This window comes from Lagenorhynchus albirostris, chromosome 7 (genome assembly GCF_949774975.1).
Source record: "Lagenorhynchus albirostris chromosome 7, mLagAlb1.1, whole genome shotgun sequence".
Taxonomy (NCBI): Eukaryota; Metazoa; Chordata; class Mammalia; order Artiodactyla; family Delphinidae; genus Lagenorhynchus; species Lagenorhynchus albirostris.
The window spans coordinates 90,114,925-90,138,102 of record NC_083101.1 but is presented as its reverse complement, the minus strand read 5'-3'; the positions used below and the strand labels follow the sequence as shown (position 1 = coordinate 90,138,102).

General features: G+C 36.7%; 2 protein-coding genes across 5 annotated transcripts in view; one reads left to right on the top strand and one right to left on the bottom strand.

The window, feature by feature from the left end:
- The window catches only part of CENPP (centromere protein P), a 229,613-nt gene that overhangs the window by 104,554 nt on the left and 101,881 nt on the right, over window positions 1–23,178 (top strand). The window lies entirely within an intron of this gene.
- Window positions 761–23,147, bottom strand: ASPN (asporin). 2 transcript variants are annotated; one of them, XM_060153558.1, is made up of 9 exons: window positions 22,922–23,147; window positions 19,323–19,372; window positions 15,718–15,990; window positions 12,226–12,338; window positions 9,633–9,846; window positions 8,465–8,575; window positions 4,837–4,930; window positions 4,309–4,447; window positions 761–2,025 (listed from the first exon to the last, which is right to left on the bottom strand). In XM_060153558.1, exons 1-9 carry the CDS (start codon window positions 22,966–22,968, stop codon window positions 1,828–1,830), a joined length of 1,239 nt encoding a protein of 412 aa, XP_060009541.1. In that variant the 5' UTR covers window positions 22,969–23,147; the 3' UTR covers window positions 761–1,827. The 2 variants fall into 2 exon arrangements, with proteins under 2 accessions (XP_060009541.1, XP_060009542.1); XM_060153559.1 differs by lacking the exon at window positions 19,323–19,372 and having other exon boundaries at window positions 22,922–23,145.

Sequence of the window (23,178 nt, the reverse complement as noted above, 5' to 3'; positions counted from 1 at the left end):
AGAGAGATTGTGATTTGCCCAAGACTATAAGTGGAACTGGACTTCTGTGTATGTTTTTCCAACTCAGAGCTCTGTATCCCTGGGCTCTTTCTGTTACATCACTATTGGTGCTATTATTTTAATCACACTTTAATCTTGCCCCTACAGTTTTACCAAACAAAAATACGAACTATTTTGTTTCAGGTTTCCAAATTTGTGTCAGAATTTAGAAATTAAGTAAATTTTATATAAAGCAGTAGTTCTCAACCAGCTGCAATTTGGCTCCACCTCTTCCACCGGGACATTGGCGTTTTGGGGAGAAATTGTTGATTGTCACACTGTGGGGCCAGCGTGCAAGTGCTGCTGGCATCTAGTGAGTAGAGACCAGGGAGCTGCCAGACATTCCGCAAAGGACAGGATAGTACTCCACACAGAGAATGATCCAACCTAGAGTGTCAGCAGTGCCAGAGTTGGGGAACCTCACTATGAAGAAGAAGACCTATTTACCCATTCTTGACCTGGATATCCAGACCCTCCACCCCATTTTACATATCTGTAAGGTACTGCTCTCCCCAAAGTTATTTAAAGTCTAATTTTTGAGGTGGTTTACCGTAAAGGTGATTATCTTTCATGGCATAGGTATAATTTGGGATATTTCGGTACTATTATTAAGAATAAACATTAACACTTTACTAAAAATGTTTTAGTAAAAATATAAGAGTTTTATGAAAAATAGTTTATGTTCCTGAATGGGAGAGAAAAATTAAACCAAAGCAAAATATTTTATTTCAAACCAATATTTTAATGTTTTCCTTATTTTCTAGTTTTACTTATGTTGAACACCAACAAAAATATACGTTAAGTACTCTTAATTTTTGTACAGAGCTGTGCATTCTGTTTAATGCTCTGCCTATTCGGTTATACCAGGTGTGTTTTTCAGAGTTATCCAGTTTGTGCATATTTAAGGAGACAGTTTGGTGTAGAGTTGATAGTATCCATTCTCTTCCAACGAAGGTCTTACAAAGGGACATCTCAAAAATATTCCTTAGCATTGAGGTGACAGTGCTATATAACCTAACAATTGACACACTGTTAAAAGCTTATAATAACTGTGATAATAAAAAGTGTGAGATTTTATATAAACACTCACTATGCATTTCTATAGAGCTTTTATAATCGGGTAATAATAGTTAAAAAGAAAAGTATGTGCTACAGCTTGAAAAAAGCTGTTTATGAATAGCATCTGTTGAGTTGGTAATAAACACTTAGTGAAGGCTTTATTATAAGGAGTTTTAAACATAAAGACAGTAAGGCTCTAAGGCATGAGAATTTGAATAAGATTATATCAAACCATACTTCAGCATTATTAGAAATATTACAGTAATACCCAAGTTTTTAAAGACAGAATAAGGATAATATAACATACTCTTTATATAACCGTACTTGTCAATTTTCTTTTTCTAATAGCAAATGAAAGAGCACAAAGTTTGTTAAGTCAAGCATTCCATTTACAGTACAGTTCTTTTTTAAATGCACTTGATAACAAAGTGTTAAATACTGAATGTCTTATTTTTTGTTACTGAGAAAGAACATTCAAGCATGAGATTTATGCAAAATCATTTATATGTAAAAGGAAACTGCGACAGATACTTATTTCCTTTAATCCTGTTGTAGTTTTTGCAAAATTCTGTTGAAATTTTTTGTCGTACAGTAAGTCAGTGGACTTACCACATGGGAATAGATTTTTTGCTTATGTGCATAATACCACCATTTTAAATAGAGTTCAAGTATTCCAAATGTAACAATTTTTGAATTTTACATTAAATGGATATCACTAATTACTAATTATTACTTTCTGAAGTTCCCAAGCTGAACACTCATTCTGCTCAAAACACAACGAAATGTTGCAGGTTGTACTTCCCAATACTTCACTGGGTTGTTGAATAAACTTATTGCACTGTATAAAGACTTCTTCATCTTTGGCACTGTGGGGCAGAAGTCATTCACTCCCACTTTCGTAATTGAATTAGAATGAAGGAAGATTATCTGTTGTAGTGGGAAAAGAGTGGATTAAAAATACATGATAAATGTAAAAAGAAGATATTCTGCTTATAGTCAGCATTTGTTCATGGGTTTGTCTCTTTATTTTACACTGATTTGAATACATTTTGCTTAAAGTATATGTGCCCGTTTATGCCTGTTAAATACTTATTACAAGGACGCAGGCTCCTGTGTTATATACAAAAGTGCTCTATGTGTGAAGTGTGGCGTAGCACTCATGCCAGTGCCCAGGGCACACTGCCTGGTCAGCACATGTCACTCTCCTCTGTCTCTGTCTCTCTCTGTCTCTGTTTCTCTGTCTCTATACACACACACGCACACACACACACTCAACGCACACACGTATAGGTGCGTGCGTGTGTGTGTATGGTTACTTCAGTGCCATATTTACAATAATGTGTTTTAAAAGTATTAGAAATGAGCAGAAGAATGAAATTTAATGCTCTAAGAATGACTTTCAATATGAATGTGAAGAATTTTTAGCCAGCATTTTCTGTGATCAAAGGGAGAAGTGTAGAGCTGCTTTTTTGTAAATTTTATAGAAAAATATGTCTATCGACATCTTAAATATGTATCTGTAATACAACATCAATAGTTGAATTTTTATTTGCTCCAATGGATAAAATACAATTTTATAGGCTGTGTATGTGTCTTATTAAATTATTACTCAGAAAGAATGGACAATATAGGACCTTCCCTTCATTCCCTTTAATAGCCCTTTAAATTTCTTCCTTGGATTTTTTTGGCAACTGAGATTTCTGGGAAGTAAAAACAATCTACTTAATTAACAGTGTTTCGGCATATTAGGAAGAAGGAGCCTTTTGCTGGCAAGGCTAAGATACCAGTTCTAGCCGATGTTACCTCTAGATTTTGCCTTGGTGAGATTGATCTGAGCCAGTCATGAGAACTGTAGGCACTGCTAAAACCTCTAGTTTTCTGTTGCAGTCCCTGCCGCCCTCTATTAATCTTGGAGATTTTGTGACAGATGCATTATGTGGTTTCCTGGCAGCCCAGCAGCAGTGCAAGATGTAGTTTACCACAGCATTGACCTCATTGAGAATGGGGAACAGTGCTGGACATGAGTGTATTTGCTTTGTGGACATCCGTTGAATTGTATCCTTATGACTATGTGTTATAATTCTGTTCATTTTTTAAAATGCTAGCAATAGTATGGATAGATTTAAGACACCCAGAAGCTGGGATCAGCGTTGTGGAGTAAAGTACTCAAAGACTGGACAGCTTGAGGGAGGAAAGACTCTGGTCATGCTCACTGGTTAAATAAACATTTAAACGCAGCATTTGAAAAAATCAAAGCAAAAGTCATAATCTTGAAATGAGCATCTGCCTATATAGCACATCCATTTTGATGGCTTCTATTTCACAGGCTTCTATTTGTGTAGTGAACAAAACTTGTTTAAAGAAAAATTAGAAAGAAATCTAGAAGCAAATGGCTCAAGGCCCAGTTTTGTTCTCAATGTGTTTTTCCTTGGAAGATGAGGAATTGTATATCAAGGAAAGCACATGAGAGAAATGGACTAAGGTGACATGAGATTAAGTAGGGTTTCTTAATTTGAGGTCCACAAATGGGAATCAGGAGGATCTGTGAAACTCCTAAAATTATGTGAAAATATTGTCTCATTTTTGTTCTTGGGAGTATCTAAAGCTTTATCAGATTTTCCAACAATTCTGTGGCCCCTCCCAGCTAGTCAAGAGTTGCCAGATTAGAAGGAAAAGTTTTCTAGTAATGAAGAACAAGAAATGTGCGCCCTTAATGCTCCAAATACTGACTTTTAATTATATATTCTGGCCTGAGTTTTTAAAAAGCATGCACAGTTCTAATGTGGCACCACATTGATAGTGAAAATACCTGGGACTTCATCCACATGCTCTGCCTTTGTGAAATGTTTCCAGAATGAAAGGTTATATAATTTTACTTGATTTCCTCCTGACCGGTCCTGCCTTTACATAGCCACTGCCACCCCAGAAACCTGAAATTAGCTGTGTCCGTACCTTCACCACAATGGCCTTAGCAGTTTCAGTAGAAGAAACAGAGGGATGGAAATGGGTACCTGAACGTTTTAGCTGATATCTCAATAGAAACTGGTATTCTAACGCTCTCCTTGGCATAAAACACCTCGGCCAACCTGGAGGGTCTTTAGGGTGTGGATTACCATTGCTACTTGATTGGTCTTTGCTCCAGATACTAATATGTTTCATAAAAACAAAGAAAAGTACTAATATCTGCAAAACACAAGTAGAATATTTTACCTGGAGGTATTTCAACTCTTGTAATCCTGAAGGGATTTTTTTCAGTTTATTGTTTTCCAAGTGTATTTCTCTCACACGTGGTATGTTAGCAAGACTTCCATTTTCGATATCTGTGATTCTGTTGTTTCCTAGACCCAGCCTAAAAATGACATAAAATGCATCAGCTCTTGAGCAGATGGTATGATACACTTAGCTGCAAACACCACAACTGAGTTAGAAATATTTGTATATATGTTCAGAGAAAGGTATTTCATGGTTTCCTTTAATAACCTATTTCAGGATGTAACAGCCCTCTCCTCCACTGTCAGAAAATTTTCTGTCTAACCTATATGCAACAAAAGGGACATTTGGAAAGTGTCCTTTTCTCATTCCACTTGCTGTCCCTCTTCCATTACTGAGACAGAATGATAGCAGTTCCTTCTAGTTTTCCCTTAATTTTATGTCCCTGTACACATTCTCCAAGAAGTTTCATTAACATCTTCATCATATGGACTACCACTTCCAAGTTAGGATTTGGGGGATGTTTACCTTTGCAGATCTTTGTATCGTTTAAAATCCTCTAGTTCCACAGTTGAAATTTTATTATAGTCTAAATGTAGCTCCAGTAAAGTTGAAGGTAGTTCTAGCGATAAGAAAAGACATATGTATGTTAGATCAGGTTAAGACCAAGCCCTATTGATTATTTGTTTACTTGTTAAGTTTCACATTATAGGCTTAGGCAGTTTTGGGGGAATCTGCTTTTTTTTTTAACTTTTTGTTATGGAAAATTTCAAACATACAAAAATAGAAACTAGTATTATGAGACACCATGCTTTTGCCCATCTTCAACAGTTATCTCCATTTTTCCAATCTTGTTTCATCTACGCCAATAGTTATTTATTATTGATTTGTTTATTGACTTGTTTTTATTTATTCATTTATTTTTTTGCTGGAGTACTTAAAATCAAATTTCACACACATAATGTCATTTCACCTGTAAAGACTTCACTAGACATCTCTAACCCATAAGGTCATCTTTTTCTCCCCTTACATAACCATCATGTTAGTATCACATCTAACAAAATTAGCAACAATTCTTTAATCATCTAATATTCCTCTCCCTAATGATCTCAAATGTATTGTTTTACAGTTGACTTGTTCAGGTCAGGGTCCAAATAAAGTTTACAGGATATATTTGGGTCTTATATCTCTTTAAATCTCTTCTTCTATTACTCTTTCCTTTTTCTCCTCTTCTATTGATTCATTTCAGGTATTAATTTGCTTGAGATACTCCTTTGTAGATTGGGCTGTTGGCCTCCACATAATATAGTTTATCAGGGTTTCTAGCCCCCTTATTTCTTATGACCTGTAGTTAGATATAGAGACCAGATTAGATTCAGCAAATCACTCTTTCATCTGACAGTCTTTGCACTCATTTATTGATTACTGCTACCTAGATTTATTATTTCATTCAGAATGGGAAAATGGTGATTTCTGATTTTGTCATTCGTTATTCATTTATTAGGTGAGATTGTTCTCTAAAGAATTTTCTTTCATTATTTACTTTATAATACAGTTTTTATAGAAAAAGCAGCATAAATGCTTGATTTTTTTTCAAGTAATGAATTAGTGCAATGCCCAGAGGTGACCAATGAATTTTTTTATATCATTATGAACATATGGGTTTTTTCCCTGATATGTTTGATCCACTGCAGTATTTATTCTTTTCAATTAGTAGTAGTTTCTGCATAAATTAAGGGAAGCATCTTCAGTGCCACCTGGCACATGGCAGGTACCTTGTGAATGTTTGCACCTTCTCTTCTCACACCTTCATATTCTGACCCCAGCCCTCCCCAGATTAACTGAAGCTGGAATGAAAGAGACTAACCAGAAAATTCAGTCAGATCTCATTTTATTAATCCTACACATAAGATACTATTTTTCAGTCAAAAGTTCTTGTTAGCTAGCTAGGAAATGCATTTGTTTTTCAACTCTTGCTAAAACATTTCCTTATTTTATTAGTAGTAAAGACTGTTGAAGGTAAGTTCTATCTTCAAAGACCTTAAACACTAATTGAGCAAGTCTATCATGTATACAAAAATTACTAGAAAAATATTTTAGAGTGTGCCAGTCTATTCTAGAATATGCTGTAGCAAGTCAAAGATGAGAGATCTCTGTGCATGTTGAGTCAGGAAAACTTCTTGGAAGAGGGTTTGTAGAATTTAAGGGGCCTGTCCTCTCATATGGATTTGGGTAGTTCAGTGACTGCCAACAAATATAGTATACTTTCATACAGATATTTCTATACCTACTCTATCTTCAAACAGGTCTCTCCTCCCCTCAACACAATACTATTATGTAACAGAATTTTCCAGATGAATAGGAAGGAAAACAGTTTCACTCTTCTTATGTTAACTTGTCAGGTCTGGTAAGAACCCTCTGGACCTCGGCCTAATTCATCCTGTCACAATGGGTAGTGATGATTGAATTATAACATTTGGGCAGTCAGCCTTAACATTTGAGCAAATAAGTCATAAAAACAAAAAACTGGCTTTCGAATGTCATAAGGATCTTAAAGCAGTAGTTATGTAAATTTGGAGATTTGAAATTTAAATTTCTAAAAACATAAAATGTTCCTTTAGACTTTGGAAGAATCTTGAGAATTTCACGAGGAGTTAAAATTTCATTTTTAAGATACACTTTGAAACTTGAAGAGAATTACTCTCAGGATGTTTTGTAGTATAAGGAAGCTGCTGATGTAACTATAAAGAGCGATGATAACTGCAGGACCTCAGAGCCACAGCTCTGGGGTGGCGCCCTACTCTTCTGCTCCAGTATATCCTCTTATCCTCTCTGCCTCTACTCCGTCCTGTCCTCTTCCTCTTCCCCCTCACTCTATGTCAGCTTCCAGCTTATGAAAGGGATTTTATTTAACTTGTTAGGTACAGTATGTATTTTTGTTGTTGTTCTAAAGATTAGAAGGTAAATATAATATTTTTATGTTTCTTTTAGAAAAACAGCCATCTCCTTGAAACCTAAATTAAGGTTGTTTTTAATTGTGTAGTTCTGAATTAAACTGATTTTTTCTATACTGAAAGAAATTGTCTTTCTACTTTTACTTTAGACGATTTTCCTCCTAAATGAAAGATTAATAATAGCAGCTTTCCTTAATTAATAACAGCAGCTTTGCTGGGTCTTTTAAATTATCAGCATGTATTTGTCTTGTTAATCTTCTGGATCATCTGAGTAGTAGAAAAGGGGTTATGGTAAAATAGAAGAAAACAGGTTATTACTGCTTTTACTGTGGATACTGAAAGACAGGGCTGTTTGAAAGGAAAATGTTATTAATCATAGGGGTTATTTCTGATCCAGGTGTTAGCATAGAAGAGAGAACTTGTCAGGGAAGAGGAAGGTGTGACCTTGAGCATGGGTTTGGAGAAAGGCAAATCCAATCTAGTTAATCATCAGGCTGGGAGCTTAGAAGTAATACATTAGAAAACTGGTCCAGTAGCAAACTTAAGCATTTTACTTTGAGGCACCAGCTTCAGCTCATATGATGAAGAGCACGGTGCTCATTCTGTTATTGGTTATGTCAGGAGAGAGCGTTTACTATGTGCCCAACATTGTCTTCAGACCTTTCTGTGCATCAGCCCATTAATCTACACAGCACCCCTGTGTAAAAAAATGAGGTATAGAGTGCCTTGCCCAGAGTATACACCTATCCCTGCCAGAGCCAGCGTCTGCCCCAATCCCTCCTCACAAGCCCCACCCTGAACCACTGCTGCAAGGCTGGGAGAAAGGTCTCTGGCCCTGTGCTTCTTCCTCTGCTTTCTTCTCTACAGAATTCTCACCTCTAACAGACACTTCACAGAATGACAAGTATAGATGAGTAAATGTTAGGAAAGAGACAGAAAATAAAAAGTCCTTTGCTTCTTAATGTTTGTTCGTACTGGGAAAAAAAGATTCTGGTTTCATACTGTCAAAAAAAGAAAAAAGAATTACATATGGCTCTTGATGTGTACATGAGAAAACACTAAATTTCATACTACACTGACCAGATATACTGGTAAAAAGGATTCTAATTGCAGTGTGGTTTTGACAGTGTGTACACTTTACAACCTTACATTTAATGGTCATTTTAAAATGACAATTCAATAAATACTGTATAAATACAAACCTTTAGGAATTGAGGTCAGTTTTGCTTCTGCAATTCTGATATGAAACACTGTTACCCCTTCAAATGCCCCTGGTTCAATCCCATTGTTATCAAGAGGGTTTGCACTCATTTCTGTGGGGGGAAATCATATAATTTAGCATACATATGTTGTATGTGAAGGAAACTCACAATGCAGAGATGCACGTCCCAAGAAAGTTCTAAGAAGTGTGAGCATTATCGTTCACTCTCCTTCACTCAGTATATCTGTTTCTGTGTCTATCTACTCTCCTTTCTGTCAGTCTCAGAAAAAGACTGCTTTGTATTACATAGGCTGGAATATATAACAGCTTTACTATTTTGCTTTGAATTACTAAGTCAGTAACTTACTTATCACTCTTTTCCAACCGTAATCATAATCAAGGTTTCGTTATAGTAATGTAACATAGGAAAAAAGACCATCCTTCGTATAATTTAAAACCTTTGTGTTTTCCACTGTACATTTATTTATTTGTCACCTAAACTTTTAAAATTGTAAGTCAATTAGAAATTACTTGATTAACAGAAATATAACTGAGGAATGCCAGAAAGTGAAGCTATTTGGCTAAGTGCCAGGCACTTGGTTGAATTAAATGAGTAAATAAATGAATGAGAATATTGGTTAGGAATTTTGAATGGATATAGTAGGGGAAGATGGCATGGTTATACCATGGGTGTTAGAAGTAAAATAGTGTGTAGAATTGGAAGTATACAGTAAAAACACCTTAGATGAATAATCTTCAAAGCAGATAATGAAAAGTTAGATGTACATTCCAAATAATATCTGAATTAATGTTGTAGGTTGTACTTGAGTAGTTTTTACAATACATTTAAAATGATACCTTTAAATTAAATAAGAATAACAGATTTTAACCAATTAAGTGCAGTCAGAAAACAGAAACCACACTAAGGGATTCTTGAGAGTGCAGAGTGCATGTGTATTTATATTGTAAAAGGTGTATTTCTTTAAGTGCTATAAATTTTGTTTGATACTTTCACTGATTTATGAATGGCTTATCTAGGTACAGCTTACTAGATTCAAAAAATTAATTTTGGAAATTATCAGTCCTAAAGTTGTTAATGATGATAAAGATCTCTACATCTGCATATTGCTTATAATTTTAAAATGTTCCATTTATTTGTAAAAACTTACCTAGCACATGTAAAGAATTCATTCCTTTGAATGTCTCCTTTTGTATTTTCTTAACTTTATTGTCATGAATTCTGAGTTCTGCTAACGATTTGGGAAGATTAAGTGGTATTTCACTTAGTTGATTGTGGGACAGATATAGCCTTCGCAACTTCTTTGTGGTTTGAAAGGCTTTGGGGTGAATCTTTGTTAGTTTGTTGTTGTTCAGAATCAAAGCCTAGATAAAGCATAAAAAGTTACACCATATCAGGAAGTGGGTGTGATTTACCAGTATTCTACAGTGATTAGTCACTCATGGAAATCAATGCAAATTATGTCATTCATATACTTTATTAACAATGTAAATAATTCTCCAGCCCAATCTAAGCTTAAAAAAAGAAAAATTTACTACTGAGTTGGAACAGTGCAAAGCTTTAACGATTGGTTTCACACCTTTGGTTTGTCTTTGAGTAGGTGACACGTGTTTAAGGCTCCCCTCTCCCATTTCTCTTCATGGAAGTGATGGATAGTATTATCTTTATCTTATCTTTTTTTAAAATTTATTTATTTATTTATTTGGCTGCATTGGGTCTTCGTTGCTGCGCGGGGGCTCTTTGTAGTTGCAGCGAGTGGGGGCTACTCTTCGTTGTGGCGCATGAGCCTCCCATTGTGGTGGCCTCTCTTGTTGCGGAGCACTGGGTCTAGAGCACAGGCTTCAGTAGTTGTGGCTTGCAGCCTCCAGAGCGCAGGCTCAGTAGTTGTGGCGCACAGGCTTAGTTGCTCCGCGGCATGTGGGATCTTCCCGGACCAGGGCTCGAACCCATGTCCCCCTGCATTGGCAGGCAGATTCTGAACCACTGCGCCACCAGGGAAGCCCTCTTTATCTTATCTTAAAAGCTATTCACTCCACAAAATTAACTTCGGTACACAACAAATACGTTTTTGCATGATTTTATCTACTCTTAAAACCTCACCTCTGTCTTGTTTACTAATGTTTACCATTTTCCCCAGAACAGAGGCCTGAAAGAATAAACTCTTACAAAGTGCCCTCAGCATTCTGGCATATTTTAGACAATGGGGAAATGGTAGTAGTTTCTGGAGAATGACTCAACCTCTTCTCAGTTCTGTGACTGTTTCTCAGTGCAACGCGGCAGCACTCTTCAGAGAAGACACAACCCCAGAGAGTGAAAGCTTAATGCAGCCTGAATCTTTGTTCCCCACAGCCAAGCCCTTTGCGACATGTTGAGGGTTCTGACTGCAGCCATCTTGAGCTACTGGGGTGCGGAACTTCAGAACCAAAACTGGGAAAATCCTTGGTAATCAGGGCTTGCCACTCACCTAGTAACTATTTTCAAAACGTGCCAGATTTTGCAGAAACAATTTTCAGTGTTTCACAAGAGCAATGGCATTCCTAGGACTTTTTATTCCTCTCTGCTAATCTGGATCCTCTCATTCTTTCAGGGAGCAGCTCTAGATTATTTCCTTTTATGATTTTTGTCCCTGGTTCCATTCTACAGCAATCTTCCCATTGTTTCCAGAATGACTTAATATACACCTTTCTGGTATTATTCACATTGTTGCTGTTTCACAGAAGAAATACAAATACTTCTGCAGTTAAACTCCCTTTACTTATTATGTTTACTGGTTTCACCATAGGCCCTTAGTGTCTCCTTGTTCTTACCTTCCTTTCACTGAACTTTTTTTTTTTTTTTTTTTTTTTTTGTGGCCTCTCCCGTTGCGGAGCGCAGGCTCAGCGGCCATGGCTCACGGGCCCAGCTGCTCCGCGGCATGTGAGATCTTCCCGGACCCGGGCACGAACCCGTGTCCCCTGCATCGGCAGGCGGACTCTCAACCACTGCGCCACCAGGGAAGCCCTTACCTTCCTTTCAGATACATCACTACTTTTAACAATTTCAACTGAGATAGGTTAAGCCTAGAAGAATTTAAAATACATCTTGTTACCACTGGTAAAATATACTCCTTTCTGTGTGTGCCGCACACTCCATGTCTGTGACAGTGTGGAATCAGGCTCTCCCTCAAACCCAATTTCAAATAGAATTAGAAATTTTACCTGCTAAAATCTAGAGGCTCAAAATGCTAAATAGAAAAATAAGAATCTTATAAATCTTAGAAAATTAAAATATTAATGAGTATAGTAAGGAAAAGTTCTTTTTCATCTTTTGAGATCTAGAAAAAAAAGCCATACAAGTATATTTAGTCAATTATGTTATATTGCACATGCTGCTGTTAGAGCTTTGTGGGTTTGGGTACTGCTTTTCTTACATTGTACACTAATGAGTTCCTGAAAATAATCAGTTTTATTATTTTAGTGTATAATGACTATGATTACCTAAATAGAACCTAAATAGATCATAAGGACCACTTATTTGAATTCTTAGCCCGCTGCCTTTCCACCTGGCTGTTATTCAGTAAACATCAGTTGAATTAAATTATTAATTGAATTAAATCTATAATTTTTCATTAACTAGACCACTGCTGAATAACGGGGATTTTGTCACTCATCATACACAGAAAAGTAAGACTTGTTTACACAAATACAAGCAATCATTTTAGCAGTGACAGAGATTATCACTTAAATATTTGCATGTATTCTTACATAAAGTGAGATGAGTCCTTTAAAATCATTTTCTTTGATTTCCATAATTTTATTGTTTTGAAGGTCAACCATTCGGGTATCAAATGGAATATTGCTTGGGACAGAGGACAAACCTGAGAAATAAACAAACACGTTGCATATATGTTATATGCTAAAGATGAAATTGCTGATATGATAGAAATGTGCTTTTTTTCAAAATTCATGGTTACCATTAAGTAATAGATGACTCAACATGTAACAGATGACAAAAACATTGTTCTTTGGAAAGGCCTAAAGATCTTATCAAGTAACTTTATTTTTACAAGGTGTCTAGCTGGTTCTAGCTATCACCGTTCAGTCTGCTGCAAGGTGACATTAAATGGAGCTAAGTTGGGGGGTTCTAATATGACTACGAGGAGGAGATCTACAGCTGAGGCACAGCTTCTGCTGATGTACTTTTAACTAAAGAATATTAACATTCTTTGCAGATTTTCAGGCAGTTGTAGTGCTAATTGGAGCCTGTGGGTTTTGATCATTTTAAGAAGCATCAACATGTAGAAAGTTGTGCTTAGAAAATAGATAAATTATTTTCGTGTACACTATCAAAGACTTTACTACCCATTTCCTTTAATAATGAGCTCCTCTAATTAGTCGTAAATTATTTGATTTATGAAAACTTATTCATCCATAACATATAATTAACATCTAGGTGTGTAGTATACCTTTACTGAATTTATCACCCACAGCCTTAGCTCTTTTCGAGCTGTGTACTCTAGTAATAGCTTTCTTTTCTCTCATCTCAGCAGCTGCATCTTCCTTTTTGTGTAGGTACTCAGTAAATGTTAATTACATTATTTAAAGACTTAAGTGTGTTTTTCCTCTCTTAAAGAAGCAGAAAATTGCCAGGAGCTGTATGTGGCGCATTTCTTCCTTACTTTCCTTGCTTTCCCTAAATGGCTGAACATGTGCACCTCTGATTGTTGTCAGACATTCCATATGGTATTTATGCTTGACGAGCATGGGGCTTTCTTGGTGTTCCCCAACATTTTATTTTTGAAATGTTCAAACATACAGAAAAGTTTAAACAATTTTACAGTGAAAATTCATATTCCTTTTTCTCCCATCAACATTTTGCTATACTGTACTTACTGTCCATCCATCAATTTATCTTTTTTATGTATTTTAAAGTGAGTTTTAGATATTACTACACTTCTAGTGGAGCCATCCTTACTCCTAAAAAGTAGTAGTATATTTAATAGGCCCAAATAGAAGAATCCAATATTGAAATACTGTGAATATCAACATTTCACTTGACAGCCCTCAATTCTTTGCCCTTTATACTTTAAAATTGACAATTCTTTTAAGAAGTTTGACATAGATGGAAAGGGGTAACTTGATGGGTTACCAAGGTAACAGCAGTTTTGTTAGGAGATTACTTTGGTTTTAGAAAATGAAGTGGAAGTTCTTATAGGAAGGTAGAGGTTCTGCAGACAGGATCTAGTAACATAAACTTTGACAAACCTTCCCCTACCCTACCCCTGATGAATTTGGAAGCTCTGAAAAAAATTTCATTTCCTGAGGGAAAAAGATTTTTAAGTGTCCTTCTCAACTTCAGTTGTCATGGGGGACCACTATATGCTGCTAACAGTGCTGTGTCATTTTAAAGGTATGTGTCATACTATTACAGATATTCTTGGGTGAATTTTATTAGATTTTTTTCAAAGCTAAATATTCAAGAGACCATGTAAGTAAAACACTATTTGCAACCAACTGTCTGTCATGAGGCAGTTTGGTTTTTCTCAGTTCTTTGAAGACAGTCACATACTGGAGCAGAGCTATGCAGTGTTTCCTTCAAGGTCTTTAAGTTGAAGTAGAAGACTTTGTGCTGGAGTGAACATGAAGGCCATCACACAAGGATGGTGTGTGCTAAAGGTGAACATCTCCTTAGTCAAAGTTTTACCCAGAACAAACCCAGTTTACATCCAGCAGTATCAAAGTAGATATATACATTTTTATCCTGATCTTTGTTTAGCAAAGTGTTTTCTCAGGCTTCAACTCTACAAATTGATAGTGAAGTTTCTTCCTGCCTGGGATGCAGCTTAAAAACGACAGTACCAAAAGAAAAAAAAAAAAAAAGACCTTCCGATACTCCCTAATCTAACCTTTTCTCACACCAGGGTCTGTTTCAGCTTCTACATTTCTCCTTCCTGCCGCTCTTCCCACAGTCATTCTTGCCTGTGCTTCCAGACCAGCAAACGTTGTTTGCATCTTGTCATCTCTTTCTCATAAGAATGTCAAAGGTAAAGCTTAAAACCCATTTTTTCCTGGCCTGTATATTCCATTAAGACTTTACCAGCGATTCTAGCTCATAATAATATCCTCGTTTTGGGATGATTTTTGTTCACCTTTCTCATTATGTCCCATAATAACACTTTTTTTTTTTTTTTTTTTTTTTGCGGTACGCGGGCCTCTCACTGTTGTGGCCTCTCATGTTGCGGAGCACAGGCTCTGGATGCGCAGGCTCAGTGGCCATGGCTCACGGGCCCAGCCGCTCCGTGGAATGTGGGATCTTCCTGGACCGGGGCACGAACCCGTCTGCCCTGCATCGGCAAGCGGACTCTCAACCACTGCGCCACCAGGGAAACCCAATAACACATTTTTTTAAAGTCTCTGGAGTTCACTGTAACAAGCTTTGACTATTGCCACGAATGCTGTGGCAGTAGGAAATGAATCTAAAGCTTTCAGAGGCACTGTCTGCTCATATGCGCTCTGGAAGTGGCCTTAAGTGGCCTCCAGGTCCAGAATGGGAAGTGTGTGCCATACTTTTGGTTTCCCACAGTGGGTCAGGTCTGAGCCATCTCCTCTTTTACAAATAGCTGAGTACAACAATTGTTGATGTGCATTCCTGTTACACCTCTCCCTGAGTATGCCCTTCTATTTGAGAGCACCTTCATTAGAAGTATTAAAAGAATAAAATACTCAGCAGAGAATTACACATTTTTAAGAGACTTTAGAAAGTGGTTTTTAGTTCAGCCATTTATTTTCTAGATAGTTTTAAACCCAAAACATTCAAAACAAATAGAGTATTTTCTTTAAAATGTCTAGATTAGAGATTTCACAAACTCTATAACCTATTTATTGTTCTGGATGGGCAACTTATTTTGTTATGGTAGAATTTTGCTAGGAAGCACAGTTTCAACCAGCTGACACTCTATAAGATGAAACCACAGTGACATCCATTCTCTTTAAAGGAAATTTAAATGTAATACTGATTCAAATTTGGGAAGAGAAGGAAATGTTCTGTATATGAAATTTCCATTGTTTTCCTCTGATTTTCTGGATTTTAAAAATAAGTTTGGATGTACTTTGGAGTTTGTTATACTTTTCAAAAATTTAAGTGAAAAATTCCTTTATAATCAGCTGATTTTTGAAATTTCAGTGAGGTCTTTCCTTATCCTTTAAATTTTGTCAAAACGACATTATTCTACAAAACAAGTTGACATGTGTCCTTACCTAGATCAGAACAGTGTACAACTCTCGAGTAGCACTGGCATCCAAACGGACATGTTGGAAACAGATCGAATGGGAAGAAGGGGTTAATTGGCTCTCTTGTTGGGAAAAGAGAGTTGTTAGCATCACTGTCACCTTCGTCTTCCATGTCCTTCAGCATCATATTCTTCAGTGTCAGGTACGAAGGGTGAAATAAGGGTTTGGCAGAGCACAAAGTCAAGAACACTAGGAGCACATACTCCTTCATGTCGTCCTGTGTAGGGGACCGGTCTAGAACTAAGTAGACATTGAGGATTAAGTTAAAGTTTAAATAAATACAGTTCCTGCTGCTGTACATTTCTCAGAGCTGGCAAGAGTACAATGAAATGGCATTCTAATTTATTACCAGTGTGAGAGTAAGTTTATTAAAAGTTTTTGGAAAGCAGTTCAGCAATATGCATTGGAAGCTTTATAAATATCTTTATTTTTCATCTAGCAGTTCTACTTTTGGCATCTAGTCTCAGGAAACAATTCTAATGTGCATAAAGGTGTTCATCAGAGAATCATATATAATAGCAAAAAAATTAAAGATAATGCTAATGGTTAAAGAGAAATAGTAAAATAAAATAGGGTATATTTATTCCATGAAATACTTTGGAACCCACAAAATGTTTGCAAAGATATTTAAAAATATGAAAAACTGTTTTTTGAAATAAAAGAAAATATAAAAAATCTATACATAGTATACTTATAAACACAAACACACACAAAACCTGGCACAAATATACCTAATTGATGATAATATCTGGATGGTAGAGTCATGAATTACTTGTGTCTTTTTTTTTCTTTAATTTCTATACTGAGCAATAAGAACTACATTTATACTTAGGAAACAAATAAATGCTTTTAAAAACAAAAACATATTATCATACCTGACTATTTACTCCTAAAATCCTTCCATTGCCTTAATATCTATGTCACTTTTAAAGTAAAATCCTTCATATCCCCTTAGTACATCTGGAAGTTTTCTTTTAACTTCTCTCCCACCATCCTCCCCAGCCTCACTCTCAGAGTTGGTTACTTTTTCCACAGTGTTATTGGATTTCTTCCTTTCAATCTGTTCCATTATCTAATACCTGATCCAAAGCATCTTTGGTCCAGGCTATTCTTTTTTACTGATCTTTCCACTGAGTTCCTTTTGTTTAGTTTTTTTGCAGGGGGAAGGCATGGGGTGCTTTCAGTTGTAGTTTTTAAAGCCCACACAAAACTGGAATGTATGAATGAGAACCTTCTGAGAATAGATTTGTTGTCATCTGATGGTGGATATTCCTACAGGTATGTTTACATATCATGGTTTCTTAACCATCAACTGTAAAACATACATTCTTTGTACTTTTCAAAAATTAAAAGCATTATGATATCATCTAAAACAGACTTATACCTGTCTTCCCTTTGGGGCATGCAGTTAGCTTCACATAATGCCCATTGGTGAGTCTGTATCCTGGCAGGAGGGAGTCCACACCCAGCCAGATCATCCAGCAGTGTAGCTGTCCTGCTATGCCTGAGCACCAGATAGCACCTTAGCCACAGAGGGCTTCTAGAGTCAGTCAGAATTGGTCCAGCCTCAGGAAGACCTGGCCCTCCAAATCCTTGAATTATGCCAGCTTCTTACAGTTTTCTAGAACCCAGAAATCAGCTTTAATATCTCTCCACAGCCTTGCTTTTTTTTGGACTTAAGAATCAGAAATGAATTAACTAACTTAATTAAAATATTCATTTATATATCTTTTAATCATCAGAGAAAGGTTTTTTAAAAAACCCTACTGTCATCAGTGATTAACCTGATAACTAACATTATTTAACGCTTAGAAATCTATATGGCGACAAGTACATTTTGCCCTCTGGGCGGCTGGACATGACCAGCCTTATCACGTTTCCCTATGAGAACTCACACTCAATTGTGCTAGGAAAGGGGAGATTACAGGACACAGAACAGAAAAGATTTTTATATTTTTATAATCTTATTCTGAATCCCACTTCAGAACCAGTTCTGTCCTTCCATCTCTACACTGCCTGTGGAATTGTCAATTCAGTTTATTCTAGATACGTCTCTCACATTAACCAGGAGGCCTGAGAGGTGTAAAGAGCTTCAGTGGCTTCCCCAAGGCCACATAACCAAATTGAAGTGGAAATTGAGTTAGAGCTCATGTGTCCCAACCCATTCTTTGCATCTTCTGCTGCAACCCACACAGGAGCACACTCCTTTATCTTCTTTTATCTAGTGGCCTCTATCATCTCTTCCTTTCCAGCCAGTCCACATGTTGCTGTCCTGTGTACATCTGTACATAAAGGAGTGCACTCACAGCTTTCGGAGGGTGGAAATGGGAGTGGTTGTGTGGTCAGATTTGTATGGTGCAGAGAGAGATTGTGCTGGCAACTCACGGGCCAGCAGCTTCTGTCAGCCGGCCCTGGGGACAAGCAGGTTACTATTCCAGTCACCCTGGAATCCTGGCACAGGCACCTGGTTTTGGTCAACTAGGCTTCATTTCCAGCATCACTTTGGCACATCATTTCTGCTTCTTAGCTGCCCGCCTAACTATGCTCCATTATGTTTCTTGACCGTAGGCTTCTTTGTGGTTCCTGGCTCCTTAATGCTTGGTGCCCTGCCTTGCCTTGACTTCCACAATTCTCATTCTTGAGCTAATTTAGCTCTTGGTCCTTAGCAAAACCAAATATTGTCTCTGGTACCAATTTATTCTTTAAGATTGTTCTGCATCGCAGCTCTATCTTCTAGGACCATAGCTGCCCCTGACCTTATTTGACCTTGGTAGAGAAGTTAGTGAATTAAATGTCATTTGAAGTCATGTCTCTGGCTTTCTTTGAGGTTGCTGGAGTTTTTCATTGGGCATTTATCAAGTACCCACTGTGTACCAGGCACAGGGTTAGGATACATAATCCATGAAGTAGAACATGTTTGGATGTTCAATGGACATGCTTCTCCCTATCCACTTCTCCCACGCTTCCTTGCTCAAAACACAACCACAGCTCCTAATCCGCTACTCTCAGGTAAGTGTGGGATTGTTGTAAAAGTTAATACTTGAATGTCAGGTACGCTAATAGGAAAACTAAAAAACAAATGCTCAAGTTAGTAAATAGAACTAAACTGTGTGTGGTCAGTGCTGGCTGTGTACACTCTGGCTCTAACATTTTGGAATAATCTCCAGATGTGTGGTCCCCAGACTCTGAAAATAAAATTCTTCACCATAAGTTTGTGTACTCCTCATAAATTGTGTACTCCTCATAAATCTCAGTTTACTATTTGAGACCAGTAGAAATAAAGACATCTATAAAATATACATACATGAAAAAAAGGTTGAAATAGAATACACAAACCTAATAAGAGGGATAGTGGGCTTATGAGTGAAGGATTATTTTCCTGTCTATGGTGCATATTTTTAAAATTATTATTTTGCTTTTTAAATATTTTAAATAGCAATCTGCAAGAAAATGGTCTTTACTCTGGTCCTCCATATACTTTTGCCTTTTCTTACCACTTCTAGAAACATTAGACAGTACAATTAAAGGTTTCCCATACACTGCCCCCTCAGAATTCAACCAGCAGTGCCTACCTTCAAAATAGTCTGGAGCCACAATTTCTTGAGGGCTAGCACCATTTACTCTGGTCCATGGGAGATAAAAGAGTTTTAATAAAAAGTTATTTTTGAGTTGGTTGGTTGTTTGAGTTTCATTATTTTTGTAGAAACTTAGAGATAAATAGGCTGTAGCTTCCCCGTCTAGACCAGAAAAATCTATGTAATGCATAATTAGACCTAAGAAAATGGTAAAACTTTAAAAAATACATATAACAAGAGGAATATGTTAGAGATCCAAAGTGGGAAGCCAGGACGCAATGCCTTGGCTTTCCCTGTAGCCTGGCAGCAGGGCCAGGGACTTGCCTTCACTCCTGCAAACCCCATTTCCTGCTGCAGTCATGTTGCCCTATGATGTAGGAGATCCCTGGAGTGGGGTGTAGGCTGGGATGAGGGGGAGCAGAGCAGTTGTGGCAGACTTAGAGGGACACTGGTATGAGGAGCAGAGCTGGGAGGAGACACAGAAGATCAGTGCTCAGGTGAAAGAGAGGAAGAAAGCCAAGCATGAGGGAGGGGACTTATTTCTCTTACATGTTCCCTCCAAAAGGGCTGCTGGTCAGCCTACCTGTGGGGTCAGGAGGAGCATCAGCCAGTGTCCCTCCCTTCCTCTCTCTTCTTTCTTACACTGATAAGCTACATGAGTTCCTCCCTGCCTTAGATAAGATGGTGACTCTGGCCTGCTATGTTAGGCAGTGGCTTGTCTATGGTAGTTGGCAAGCTTTCCAGTTGCTGGCTGGTGAGGGCAGCCACCAGTCATGCCCTTCTGGACCCTTCCCTGGTGAGTGAGAGAGGAGACATGTGGAAGCAGGAAATGCCATTTAGTTGAAACTCCCTCCCAGTGTTGAAGTTTCCTCCAGAACATTGTAGACCAGATGGTGTGTCTGCTCTCTGATTGCATGACTCCAGTGAGAGGACTCAGGGAGCACACCTCCTCAAGAGGCATCCAGTTCCACTGCTGTCCATCTGTGGTTGACAGGAAATTCTTTATATTGAGACCAAAAATGCCTTCTGTCACATTCTTCTCTCTGTGCTACTTCTGTTTTCTGTTAGTTATATGAAATTAACCTGATCTTTTTGCATTCTCTTATCCTGTTTACTTGAAAAGAGAAGTCAGGAGAACCTTGATTCCATGAGGAATTAACCATTTATTCCCTTCATTTGAGATGGCAAAGGCTTGATTAAAAAAACAAGTGATTATAGACCCCAAACCTTGCCCTATTCTAGTTAAGCAATTTTTTATCAGTAGAAAAATATTGGAATGTCCAAGAGGGAACACTAAATAGCAATGTTTTTTCCCCATTATTCAGAGAGTGTAGAGAATATTGTTTCTCATTTAAATGATGACTCTTAGTTGTTTGTTTTATTTTTAAATTTTGCGTTTATTAATATGAGTCAAGCTCTTATTCGTTTAGTTTTGGCAGTATTTAGATTGTTATTTTTAAAACCTTTAAAAATGTTTATGTCTTGTTCTCAAGAAAGCTCAGTATTTCCCTGATACAGACGTTTTGACAGAGTTTCTTACTCATGGAAAACTTTGAAATTTTGTTTCAAATTTCTCTTACTCTGAATAATATTTGAAATATTATTTCAGTGCTACTGCTGTTATTACTAAGCCATGGCACATTAGAGCCAGGAGAGGCCTTTGAGACTTTGCTACCATGCCCTCTTTTATAGCAGAAGAAGCCGAAGCTGGCCTCCTCACTGCTGCATTGTCCACCTTTCTGCTTGGCCTCCTCTAAATGGGTCTTATTCCCACAGTGACTTCCAGACAGTAACCAGGCTCTCCTCAGAGAGGATGGGGTGAGAGGCTTGGCCATGTTCTTAGGACTGGAAATGTAGCTTGAGAAGTGTCTTTCTGAATTTACATAAGCTCCTATTTTCTGCTTAAATGTTCCACAAACTGGAATGGAAAATTTGTCTAAGTGAAATGGTATTTCCTCTCAGACACTATCATTAGGAAAATAAATCACTGTGCTTTGAAATCCTATGCTTAAAGTTCTGCTTGGCTGAAATTCCTCTCGATTCACAAGTACCAACAATAGTTTTCAGTATATAAATGTGATATAACATGCTCTGTGTATTCGCAGAAGGAATCCAGACTAAATTCTGGTGTAGTCAAGGCACAGCCTTGTAAATGGACAAGTAAGTTAAACTTTGGAAACTTATTCACAGTACCTTTTTGTCATGGAAACTGATACTTTTAAAGCCTATGATTTCCTTAAAGAGATACTTAACTTTACCTTGAAAGTATAAATAGCAGCTGATTGAAGAACTTGCTGGCTGCTTTTCCTTTTATATGTTTTGTCCTTCATCAGTTTTTCAATGCATCTAGCAACCTAGCTACTGTCTTTAAAAACTCCTACCTCTTCATTTTTCTATTGTTTCCTATGCTTCCTTAAAACTTGTGCTTGTAAAGTTAATCTCTTGTCTCAAACCTCAGATCAGATATCTGAATATTCTTTTTTAATTAAGTAGCTGTAACAGAAGACTGCATATCCTCAATTCTTTCCACCACTACCCTATATGGCTAAATACTAAAAACATCAAGATGCTTTTACACATGTGTGGGCTTATGATTTCTTTTTTTAAACAACTCGGTTCTTGGTGGGATTTTTTAATTCTTTATTTTTAGAGAGATATATACCCCCTGAGATTCTTTGTGACTTAATCCTCTATACCATGTGGCTACTGTTTATGGCTGCCACACCTCCAAATAGGTTAACAAGAAAGAATGCTGTGCTGTATTAGATTATGAGGGAGTAGAATATCAAATACATTGTTTAATTTGTTAAAATCTAATATTAAATAAAAGAGGGAGTAGAATATTAAATACATTGTTTAATTTGTTAAAATCTAATATTAAATAAAAAATTTATTTTGGGAGGGGACAAAGGAAATCTTTGTTTTACACTCTGACTGGATATTGTGAAAAGAAGTTTCTAATCTTTCACATTGAATATAGGGCTAATTAAACTATTGCTGATAAATATTCTTTCTTAGAGTTATATGGATCTCCATTTTAACTGTCCAGTGTCATTTCGTTACATAAGAATAAGGAATACATTTATCAAGGCAAAATATGAATATTCAAATATGTAAGTAAAAACATTTGAATAACTCATATATTTTTAAAATACCTTAGAAAATATCATAGTTTCACATTTTGAAAAAATCTTTTACTGTTTTCACTTAATGTATTTGTAATATCCCCAAACTTTCTTATCATTCATTATTAAGGTAATGTTATTTTCTTAAAAGAACATGTTCACAAGATATTTGTTTAAATGATTTTAAAAATCAATCCTGTTAACTTTTATGGTAAAGTATAATGACAGGTTATCATTTAGCTATTTTAAAAAGTCGCAATTATGTTGAAAGTAAATCCATTATATGTAAAACATAAAAGCTAGAGTAATTTTAGATATGTATTTAAGTGCTATTTTTTAAGACGTTATACAGATAAACTTTAAACTATATTATATAATTTACAAGCATTTATGTTAATAACATTAATGTCCTCTTAGTATTGACTAAAACAATTGTACACTAGTACATGAAAAAAAGACATGAAAACATACCTTGTAAGAAGAGAGTAAGTTCTCCTGAAAGTAGAATTTTCCACCATGTACTACTTATCTATAACGTAAATGTTCTCAGCTACTATTTAAGAAGAAAATATGAAAAGATATTACATTTAAAAGAAAAACAGTCTTCTGCAGAGCCTGGTGTGGCTGCACCCTGGGTGACACTGGAATAAGCTGCTTCCACAGATTAGCCCATGTTAGTACTGAGAAGCAAGATTAAAACTTGTTACTGCTCATGTGTTTTCCATCAC

Bases quoted from the DNA above. Each gene is read 5' to 3' on its own strand.
- ASPN (XM_060153558.1), bottom strand. From the start codon at position 22,968: ATGGTGGAAAATTCTACTTTCAGGAGAACTTACTCTCTTCTTACAAG. The intron at 15,991-19,322 runs GTAGGCACTGCT...ATGTCTACTTAG, and splicing joins GGCTCCAGACTATTTTGAAG to TTCTAGACCGGTCCCCTACA. The intron at 4,448-4,836 runs GTAAACATCCCC...TGTCATTTTTAG, and splicing joins CGATACAAAGATCTGCAAAG to GCTGGGTCTAGGAAACAACA.